At 43.1% G+C, this 11,733-nt stretch overlaps 1 protein-coding gene across 4 annotated transcripts in view; it reads right to left on the bottom strand.

The window, feature by feature from the left end:
• Positions 1–1,085: 1,085 nt before the first annotated feature.
• Positions 1,086–11,733, bottom strand: part of ITPR2 (inositol 1,4,5-trisphosphate receptor type 2) — a 509,643-nt gene continuing 498,995 nt past the window's right edge. For all 4 annotated transcript variants that reach the window (XM_040488604.1, XM_040488605.1, XM_040488607.1 and 1 more), the window contains 2 exons: positions 5,798–5,959; positions 1,086–5,060 (listed from right to left, as the gene is read on the bottom strand). In XM_040488604.1, coding sequence (XP_040344538.1) covers positions 4,974–5,060; positions 5,798–5,959 — 249 coding nt within the window. In that variant the 3' untranslated portion in view covers positions 1,086–4,973. The remainder of the gene's footprint in view (positions 5,061–5,797; positions 5,960–11,733) is intronic.

The following is an 11,733-nucleotide window of genomic DNA, read 5'->3' as shown; positions in this document are numbered from 1 at the left end:
CAGGGAGCAGCTCAGGCACTTTTTCCTAAGCAAATAGATGTGATGGGGTGGCGGTAGGGGTGGGACTTTGGAGGGATGTGTTGCAGTGGATTGCAAAAGAAATCCACACCTGTATCCACGTTTCCACAGCTGTGAGGAGATAATTCTCTCAGGAGGTGACTTTATCCCCAGGACCAGCATTAAAGGGGAACAGGCTATCCTAGGGGAAATCCACATTGAAGTGTAAGAAGAAAAAGAAAAAGGAGAAATTTCTGTTGAATTGAGTCCAACTGTGCTCAACGACTAATCTCTGTTCCTATAAATTTTCTACTTGCATAAAGTTGGGTTTCTGTGTTTCTTTGTCATGTGGCCGATTCCATATAATGTCCCAGCAGCTCTGCTATTGAGAAAAGACAGAAGGGAGGCTAAGGTACACAGACTTCTGGCCTACAGTTGTGTCAAGAAGATGACGCTTTCCCAGGACTTCCTCAAAGCACCGTGGCTGACCAAAGGCAGGGTGACTTGTAGACGTCCATCACGCTCCCTCCACAGGCAAACTCCTGCCCTTCGTGCCAATTATTCTTACTGGAAGAGGAACTCATTGTCCAAGTCCCTTCCCCCAACCTTTCCTCTGATTCCAAGCAAAACAAAACAATTCTTGCCACACTGCTTCAAGGAGCTGTGGCATACTGGAAAATGCCCACATGAGCAAAGAATTCCATTCACGGTTTGCATGTGATTCATGCAACTCATTTTGATTTCAGCAGTTGCATGCTTCGTTCTCTTCTGAGGGGAACTATCATTGCGAAGCACCAGGAAATGCTAGATGACTGAACAGCCTGTGTCCACTGAGCCCATCTCAGAGGCACCAGACTCAGTATACGTATGCCGGTAGTTGTTGGCCAGTTGGGGATTTAGCCAACTCCCAACAAATGTTGGGCAAAATGTTCCATTTGGATTAGTGCAGTGTGGTTCAACTCACCCAATTTTTTGCCCTTCATGTCTCGCTATGTAAAACAGCAATAATAATGACTTTCATACTGATACATTATTTAGGAAAACGGTAAGAAATGGAAAAAAAAAGCATTTAAAGTGTCACACACAAAAAAGTTGTATAAATCCCATTTATTAATAATAATTTATAAATTATACTTATCTGCTCTTGACATAGTCTATTAGAATCATACTACTTGAGGCAGAAATAGTAATACTCTACAGCAGGAAAAAAGTCTATTGGTGATGATATGAGAAGTACTGGTACGATAATTTTATAAACTATTCAAGTCCATGAAAACACTCCAGTTCAGAGATGACAGTTGGTTTTGTTTTCCGGTTTCTCCAGTTTCCCACGCACATTAGCTCCCCTGCTTGGTTTTGGCATTGTGTTTTCTTCTACTAAATGCTATGGTTTTACCAACAATTATTTTAGAGATAGCCAATGAGTGACCAGAGGGCTTCAAATGGCCTCGGGCATTTTCTAAATACTGGAAATGGTTGTCAAATTTTGCAAAGAGAGTTCACCGTAGCCTCCCCACTCGCTACAAATGGTGTACACCCCATAATGTCATGCGTTTTAGGGACTTGCCTGGCTCCGTGTTTTCGCTCCACTCTGTTTCGAAGGGTATCATGTGTCTTATGTATTGGAGCTGGTCTGTGGGTCAGAATATGTCGATTCGCTATTCTGTAACAGTTTAAGAACAGCTGAGGGACTATGCCTCTTAACAGCTGCTTTTCCACCAAGCATTGTTCCATGCATGTTTAAGTGTGATCTCTTGAGCCTGTAATCTGTTATATCATTATGCCTGTACAATATTTACTTACTTTCCCCTCCCCCGCCCCCCCGGGCTCCAGGGCCAACCCTTTTCTTCCTATTATCTATCATTTACTCCTTTTCCCTGATTATAGTGAAGATCCATCTCCACCTTCCCTGACCAAATCTTAAGACCACAAACCTCTCCACTCAGCTCAACCCTAGTATGTAATAAACAACTATAAAACAACTATAGGATAATAAAACAACTATAAAAAGAGATCAAAACAATGCATTGTGAGCTGAGAATATGGAAATGCACACCTGATTAGTTGTGACTTGAACAAAATATCTTCCTGATATAATCAATAAACTACTAGAAACTGTATCTTTGTCATCAACAGAGGAATTTCAATAAGCAAGAAAATACGCCCTTTCTAAATGAACTTTCTCAAGGGGTAGAAAAAATAATTTTTACATGTATATAATTTATTTATTAATATTATAGTCTTATATGATACAAACATTTTCTTACCTAAAATGATATTATAACTTAGGAAACATACTTTCACTAAACTCTTGGGCCTCACAATGTAGCATGCAAGGGAATAAAGTCCTTTTGAAATAAAAATTATATTCAGAAGAAATTGATCTTTTTAAACTAATATGCATTTTAATAACTAAAGAGAAAAACATTTCCCTTAACATCAAAATCAACGATTATTGTGTTCATTTTAATGTCACTATATAAATATTAAAATGTTAACTGATACTTGCCTAGGTCAAATATTCCAGTTGCATTAACAAACATATACATAACAAATATAAACTTCTACCAAATGTCAAGTTTCCCGTTATCTTCTCGCAACATCATGACTTTAAGAGCCTGGAAAGTGCCTTCTTTGTTTGCTTGTTTTTATTTCTTTTGCTCTACAATCTCCAAGATTTTAGGCAGGAGAGAAAACACAACTGAGAAATATTTCAATTTTGAACAAGAGTCTTGTTAGTTGCAATCTCTTTTGGATACTCCCCATGGGAAAAGATCTGTGAAATGGTGAGCTGCCACTAACACTGTTTGGAGACCTTAGGCCATTTGTTGATGGCAGTTATCTACCCAATGATTTATTCACTATAAAAAAGACCTATCACGGTCCCAGAAAAGAAGAGATAGTTCATCACATGAAAAACAGGTTGCTCTCATCTGTACAAATTAATCTATTCTCCTGATGTTCGGACATCAAAAATATTTTTTTTTGTGTTCAAAAAGAGATGGGTTTCCACACCAGAGTATGGTCAATCCTTACCAATTTTCTCCACTTCTCCCCACCTGCACACTGTCTCATTAAAATATTTTAAAGTGTACTTTCATTTAATACTGTTATAACAATGATGGTGTTGGATTAAAACAATGGCTGCTTTGGTCTACTTTGGCTTTGGTGACGCCATTTAAAAAAGTCAAGTATGTGATATAGTTTAAAGTTTTAATAAAGAATTAAGGGTAATTGAGCGTCAGTGGAATTTCTCATACACCTGTTGAATGCCTACTAGGCTCAAAGTTCTGTGCTGCATGCAGATAGATATCCTAATTTCTTGGTATTTTTGGATCATGGTCCTTCAGTGACTGGTAAGGGAAAATACTATGGTGTCACAGTAAAGAACTCTTAACATGAGGAAGTACTGGGGTGAGGGATGGGAGGTACCAGTAGATTCAGCTAAAAAATTGCTGCTCTGGGTTTCAACAGCTTCTCTCCAAATCTACATTTTAACATTGTGGAAGAAGGATTGGTTCAGGAATCCTTTATGATCTACCCAGACCATGATTTGAGAATTTTAAGAGCCAATAGTTTAAATGACAACCATTCAAAGGCTTCAAAATGGTCATAGCAAACCCCATCCAGACCTTAAACCTTGGCGGTAAAAACTTGAGAGTTTACAGACTCTGGAGAGAATTGTTTGTTCCTATGGGGGCAGGGACCAGAGATCAATTTGCAAAGCATCTCCCAGAGTCTGGTGTCCTGTGCTTTCATTACCGGCAGTTTGCTTTAACATTCTAAATGTACAGTCTCAAAAAATATTACAAGCATGGCAGGTTATTTTCTCTCTCCACAAATCCTGGTTGCATAATTTAACATAGAAACAATTTGGGAAAGAGATTATTATCTTTCTACATGTTGAAAAGCTCTTACTGATACAGTTTAAAACGTGCAATTGAAATGCTGCATTTTCTTGGGCATTCAATAAATTTCTTAGTTTTTTTTTTTCCTAACTGCAGAAATAGGATAAATAAAACCACTCAGTTCCTTAAGCACAGCAAACATGAATCAAAAGCTTTTACTCCTTATTTATAAAAGGAAATGTGACCGTCATAAGTTTCTCAATATTCCCTGTCACCTTTAAGCACTTTCATTTATTATTCTCAGTATATTTTAATAGCATACATAGGTTCACAAAAATTCCTCCCTGGGGCTTCCTGTCAGCTTTTACTTCCCCCAGTCTTTAAAAAGCTTACACTATACATGACGTAAAACACATTTTGAGCAGGTTATATGAAAATCCCCTTTTGTGCTCTACATCGACAGAGCCCCTCCGAATCTCGGAGAAAGCAACCACATCTCAGTTGTGCTGTCAGCATGAGGGGCGGAAGCTCCAAAGCACGATGTTCGTGGAGCTGTAAATACATTGTGTCGTATGTGATAGATAAGAGAATAGCCCCGTGACAGCTACGGTTTGGAAGCATTAACATTTTTCTTTGCAACCCTCATTTTTAATCTTTTCCATTATTTTCCTTAGTAAAATGCAGCCCCCAGAGTCTGAATACCTGTATCACTAGCTTCTATGCCATGATTAAAAGAAAGAAGTCCCAACCAACCATGATGAAGGTTGCAGTCAGTATTTAAGACAAAACAGCCTCCCTCGTTGATTTAGCAAAAGGTAATTCTTCTCTCTGCGCCACACCCCCCCCCCTTTCCACCCTGCCTCCCGTCCCCTCTGCTTCCATGTGAGCAAGCTACTTGGAGTTACATTAAGAATGCGTGATGTGTGCTTTCTAGCTTTTAAGTTTGGTCTCCTCAACCATGAAAACAGTTATAAATTGTTCTCAGAGCTAAACCACTCCACATCTTGGCACTTGGTTGTTTTTAACTTTCAACAATAGGCACTGTTCACTCCCCTCCATCTCAGTTCTTTATTCAGTGATCAGGCAGGACACTGATGAAAGGCTAGTCACGGCTTCCCCCCCATGGTATCAGTGTGGTGGCATGTGATGATTCACATGGGGTGTGTTTGATCCGAGAAAGCCCAGTCTCTGCTTATTCTTCCTTTGTTCTGTCATCTGGGGGAAAAGAGAGAGTGTGTTCAGCTCATTTTCTCACTTTTCCCCAGCGCTGGTGGGCTGCACAACTTGGGGGTAAATTTCCCAAGCACCTACAGTCTGTGTCTGGCATCATATAGAATCTATTTACCTTTAAAAAAGGGAAAATGTTTTTTTTTTTAAGTGAATTTCCACAAGCAGAAAATAAGCAAACCCCTCTCTGTGGTTAAAAACAGGAACCATGGTTCTTTTAGAGCGGCTCTTTGCTTGTCAGACAATCATCACCGTCAGCCTAGTCTTTTTAATAGCTACCACAGTTACTTTTGATAGTATTTTTACTACCACTAATAATTTTACACGATGAAAGGGTTGATTATAGCATTGAAATGACAGATTCTGAAGATGATCTGCTGTTCTGATGTATTTAGTAATGGCTAGGATGGCACAAAATACCAGTTTCTATCAAAAAGTGCAAAGAGGCCCTTGTACTTTGGCGTTTACTCCTCTCCCCCACTTCCGTGGGTGCAGAAGGGGCACACAGGTGGTAATGGGACAAATGGAAGCCTCTACTTGCGGGGATGTGGTTCATACAGCACAGTGTGAGGGTTCTTCGTTGGAATTTACAGTTCCCTGTGAATAACAATCTGGCCCCCAGGAGTGTCCAGGTCTCCCCACACTCCCCTCACTGCCCTTCACTCAATGGTGGTGAATGATTCGAGCCCACCCAGCTCTAGCCCCGGCTCCCTGAGCACACTGACCTGCTCCTTGAGCTCTGCTAGCTGACCAGACAGCTGTTTGACCAGACTCATGGTGGATTCCAACTTCTCCTGCAGGTTCCGAATCTCATTTTGCTCGCTGTCACCTTCATTGCTCACGAGGGACATGGCTCGCATCCGAGGAAACCAGTCTAAATTCTTCTCCTAAAAGCAAATACGTGTTCAAGAACAAGGGAGTGATGGAAGGGAGCCTACAGTTCTGTAAAGAAGGTTTATAGGTGTTCATTAGTGTTAACATTTATTTTTTTAAGTTTATTTATTTATTTTGAGAGACATGGAGACAGCACCAGTAAGGGAGGGGCAGAGAGAGAGGGAGACAGAGAATCCCGAGCAGGCTCTGCACTGTCAGCGTGGAGCCAGGCGTGGGGCTCAAACTCCTGAAACCATGAGATCATGACAGTAGGTGAAACCAAGAGTCAGATGCTTAACCAACTGAGCCACCCAGGCGCCCCAGTATTAACATTTAGATCAAAGTTTCTTAGTATTCAAAGCAAAAGTTACTCTTTCTGGCCAGGCCTGCTGGTGGGAATGAAGTGAGGGTTAAACATTGGTTTTCATGAGCTGGGGGAAGATTTTAAATATTGGCTCCAACTTCCTACAGGCTCCCACAAAGGTCCCAGATAAAGCATTTAGAACAGCACCCCGATCCCAGAGGGCATTCAGTGAATCCTGACGAATGATGAGGTAGGGTCAGGAGACTGAGGACAACAGATCCAAGTACGTGTGGGTACTGTAGGCATAAGCTGTTTCTCCTCCCCCGGCACAGGAGAGAGAGGGGCGGCAGGATAGGAGGGTGGTAAAAGAAATGTTTCGGTTCCAGCCACCCATGCTGAACTGGTTTACCCCCAACTTCCCCAAGACGGGCTCTGAGCTCCACTCAGGCAAGAGGGAAGTGGAAGGGCATGGCCCTGGGTTGTTCTGTCTGCTCCCTCTGGAAACATTTTATTACAGTGAGGATGAGGTTTCAGAGTTACACTTCCCCAGAGGGCAATAGCTGGTACCACTTCTGTTTTTCTAGGCAGACTGGGTGTAGGGGTGTGAGTATGTGTGCAGCCCTCTACTGCTGCAGAAACGAGTAGTTAACCAGATGCCCAGCTCTCTTGACAACTCGCTTGCTTAACGTCATAGAATCACTGTGCATTACTTAGATTACACTTTTCAATGCTCAAAAGAGCTTGCAAGGTAAATCATATTTGTCCCCACTTTACAGATGAGCCGCCCCAACAATTTAACACCCATTGGGCGAGCTAGGCAATGGCCGAGCTAGGATCTGAAGCCAGGTGAGCCTTTCTTTCCGCCACCAACTGGGTATGCCAACCTGCATTGTGATTCACCTACCTGTTTCTCCAGGTAACCTTCTCCCAACATCCCTGGCAGTGATCTTCCTGCTTAAGATCACTTCCACTTTAGAAAAGCCCACCTCAGTGGCTGCCAGGACTTCTGCCTGGCCAATCACTAGAATGAGGGTCAAAAAAGTACTTTCCCCGCCTGAGGAAAGGTTCAACTTATCTCTGCCCTTCTGTTTCAGTCTCGTCTACCACTTTGTAGCTGTTGTCACTACTGGGAAAACAGCAAGTTCTTTATAGTTCCCTACCCCCAATATAATGAAAGGACAGATAAAAAATTAAAGATAAACATATCGAAAAGTTTTAAACTGAATTTACACAGCTGTAGCTAATTAGCATTTCAAAGGAGAATGGTAACATACTGGAGCGCACAGTGACAGCCAAATTCATTCATTCAAGCGATCCTTCCAACATCTATCTATCGCCCAGGATTTAGAGGTGAAAATCAGATAAGACAATATGTCTGCTCCAAGGGGCTTCTGGCTTAGGATAGGCTTCCGTGAAAAGGAGACTGTGCATTATGCACATCAAAATCCTCTGGGGTTGCTTGTTAACATCGCAGATTTCAATCCCACTACCTCTTTCCAAATCAGAACCTCTGGGGATGTGCAGGATTCCTGTGTGGACCATAGTTTAAGAACCCTGGTCACTGGAGACAAAGAAGATGAACGATAACACCTGGAGTAGTGGCGGGGTAGGAAGATGGCCCGAAGGGGAAAGGTTTGGAGTAGCTATTGTGGGAAACAGGAAGAAGAGCCAAATGCAGGCCCATTCCGTGCTTGTAGGGCAGGATGGATGGCCTAGCAGACTGTGACCCCCACAAAAACCATTGTTTACCAACAGCCCGGGTGGATGTGCATCTGAGGCAGAGAGCCAGACTGATACAGGATGGTGTGTCCAGTATCAGAAAGACAAAGTTATAGGGAAGCTATAAATGTCAGCGAGGGGCTGGCTGGAGTGAGGGACATCAGTGTGTGGCCTGGTAGGCAGGATGGAGAAGAACGGACCTGGGCCCAACTGCTCTATAAGCACTCAGTCCTTTCAACAATCCCCTTAACTTCAGTTCTCTTATTATTTAATATCTATATTCTCTGCAGTATCATCTACTGTTGGAGCTTTATAGATGAGGAAACTGAGGTTAGCAAATGGCTTAGCTGGGACCCCAACCCAGACCTGTCTGCCACGAGGCAGCTCTCTTGGCAAGACAGAAGGTGGAACGATAACATTTAAGATTCTGAATGTAGGGGCGCCTGGGTGGCTCAGTCGGTTAAGCGTCTGACTTCGGCTCAGGTCATGATCTCACAGTCTGTGAGTTCGAGCCCCGCATTGGGCTCTGTGCTGACAGCTCAGAGCCTGGAGCCTGCTTTGGATTCTGTGTCTCCTTCTCTCTCTGACCCTCCCCCGTTCATGCTCTGTCTCTCTCTGTCTCAAAAATAAATAAACATGAAAAAAAATTTTTTTAAAAAGATTCTGAATGTAGAACGACTTCAGGAAATGAAGATTTTAGGATGAGAGTGCTTTAAACCTGCTAGAGTATCAGCAAACTGGGGGAGTTAGGATTTAATGGATATAGAGTTTTAGTTGGGGAAGATGCAAATTCTCTGCAGAGGGACATAGTGACAGTTGCATAGCAATGGGAATGTACTTAATGCTGTAAAACTGTATGCTTAAAAGGGTTAAACTGGTAAATTTTATATTATGTGTATTTTACTACATTTTTTTGAAATTGCTGGATTTGCAGGGGCTGATCCTTAGGATGAATTGTGTGCAAAGTCCCTGAGGTCATCCTGAAGGAGGTCACTAGTTGGGTGGATGAAGAGGCTGTGGGTGGCCAAGGGCCAAACTCTGGTCCCAGATGTGACCAGGAGCTACTAGAAGGCAGTGACGGGAAAGGCTTGAAAAAGGACATTTTCACGTGAAGGTGAAGATGTGATGGCTTCTCAGTGAAGGGAAACCTAGTCTGCTGACCCTCTTGCAGGGCCCTCAGTACGGAGGGGTTGGGGAAAGAGGCAGCTGCCACCAAGTGGGCTAAAAGACAAGGGGCGGCCTTGGGAGAGCCAAGAAGGCGGCATCCTGGGATGCGAGAGGTGGTGTGTACCATGACAGGGTTTCAGGGCAGGGGACGGGGCAGCTGATGGGCCAGAGGGCTGGACAGCCTCAGACGGGTGGGCCTGGAGCGAGAAGGTCCCAGCTGACATGGCGATACCCAGGGTCGGGATGGTGGAAGCACCAACTTCCAGAAAGTTTCCGAAACAGAAGCACACCATTGCTCCGAGGCTTAGCAGACTGCAGAACATCTTTAGAGAACATAGGTGAGACTCTGTGAAGCCACCTTCGAACAAATCCTATCACAGGTGTCCCGGGGCCGGGACTCCCTCTCCCTACACTCTCTTTCTTCACCTGTTGTTTTGTCCATCCATTCATTCACTAATTCTTCCTATGTTGACCATGTCTGGGTTGGGCACTGGCGAAACCATGGTAAGCGAGAGCCTCATGGTCCCCGTGTTCGTGGAGCTGGTACTCCAGGTGGAGAGTAAGGCTTCAGCCAAATGCTGATGAAAGCCACGGACAGCTCGTGCTTACAGGCCCTGTGCTCCTTTCTCGGAGTCCCATGAAGCTGTTCGTTTCGAATCCCCTTCTGGTCCTCCTCCTCTTTCTTTCTCTTGCTGCTTGTATCTTTCTCCATTTTTGTCTGGGTGCTTGTGTCTCCATCTATTCTCTCCCACTTCTGTGATTGTTGTTTCATTCTAGCCTTCCTCTCTACATCAACTGACCATCAACTGAAACTAAAAGATCATGTGTGATTAAGACTTTTTTCAATATTGAATGCTTTGTGGACCTTTTCTTAATTTTTAAGGAGCCCGACTTAAGTGGTTTACATCTCTCACTAAAACCGAAAAAATAACCAAGTTAAATTGTTTTCTGTCCTCTTTTTACAACTAAAGCCAGTCTTTTAAAAATAATTTTCACAACTGATGTTTCTTCAAATTAATGAGGGAAGTACATTTTTTTCACCAAAATAACTGAAGTACAATAGTGTTCTCAGAGTAAATCCTGCATAAGCTTTTTCGTCAAAAGTGGACCCTAAGGTCCCTCTCTCTGCTCTAATGGCAGATAGAGCAGCTTCCATGGAAGGCTCGGACCAAGGAGGGTGAGACTCTGGATTTTCACCTGAGCCAGAGCCGCTGGACAGACACACGGAACAGGACACCACTTCCTTACTGTGCTAACTTGTAATGTGTCTGCCATCTAACAAAGCAGCTTGACTTGATTCGTTACTTCTCAGTTACTCATATGTGCTATGTACATCTTGTGATCATGCACATGATTAGTACATTCCCATGTTGACTTTTGTTAGTCAATATGAAATCATTTCCTTCTTTCACCAGGAATGAAAATATTTGACCACAGGGTAGCATAAAGTCAGAGAAGTCGCAGATCAACTGTTAGAGTCTGTGGTTACAATGTATGAACTTGGTAACTGGGTGAGTGGAAACTCAGAGCTTCTTGAGGGTTCTAAAATGCAAAGCTCAGAAATGAACTAGTCACGTCTCTGAGAAAGGACTCACGGAGCATGCCAGCCCCCACCCTCTAGCTATCCCTACATTCTAAAAATAATGAATCTTTCTAGGTGACTAGAAATGTAAGAGTCTTTCAAAATAGTACTTCCAACAGTCAGAGCCATTGGACTTATTTAATTGTGTAGTTATTCAATAACATGATTAGGGTGTCAGTGTCCCTCAAGGCTTGCTGTGCTATTCTTACATTTAGTTCTTCAGAGTGATAGCCCCATTTGTGTGGAAGAGGCAATGTGGTATAATGGAAAGAGCACTGACCTAAGACTCAGAACACCTGGTTTTGGTTTTAGCTCAGCCCCAAGCCAGCTCTGTGCTACAAAGGGAGGGGGGCCTTACTCTCTGAGTCCCAGTTTCCTCATCTGTAAGACTAGAATGATACCCCAGGTCATTTCTATGTCCCCTCCGGCTCAGCATTCTGTGAGCTAGGAATTCAAGGAAAGCTTTACAACTCAAAGTGCTGAGACAAGCCTTGAGCTCGCCAAGTGAGCAAACAGAAACATTTCAGCTAGACGCAACCTTGAAACCACATAACCCAAGCTCAGCATATTATAGTTGCCCAGGCTGAAACCTAGAAAGTTTAGGTTTCCTTGAGGTCTTATATACAGTGGCAGATGTCCCTGCCACTTGATTGCCCCTTCTGGACAAGCTTCTCCACATTACGTACTGGGATAGATTTTATATAATCTATCCCCATTGACGCTTAATCAGCCACAGACTCAAGGACATGTAAGATTGTGATGATTTCTCTCCACATCCTAGTGAGATTAAGAAGTAATGTGAGGGGCGCCTGGGTGGCTCAGTCAGTTAAGTGTCCTACTCTTGATTTCGACTTAGGTCATGATCTCACGGTTCGTGAGCTGATCTCATGGGCTCTGCGCTGACGGTGTGGAGCCTGCTTGGGATTCTCTCTGCCTCTCTCTCTCTGTCAAAAAATAAATAAACTAAAGAAGAAGAAGAAGAAGAAGAAGAAGAAGAAGAAGAAGAAGAAGAAGAA

This window comes from Herpailurus yagouaroundi, unplaced genomic scaffold (genome assembly GCF_014898765.1).
Source record: "Herpailurus yagouaroundi ecotype Mexico unplaced genomic scaffold, PumYag 166, whole genome shotgun sequence".
NCBI lineage: Eukaryota > Metazoa > Chordata > Mammalia > Carnivora > Felidae > Herpailurus > Herpailurus yagouaroundi.
The sequence above is the reverse complement of the archived record's forward strand: the minus strand, read 5'-3'. Positions and strand labels throughout refer to the sequence as shown.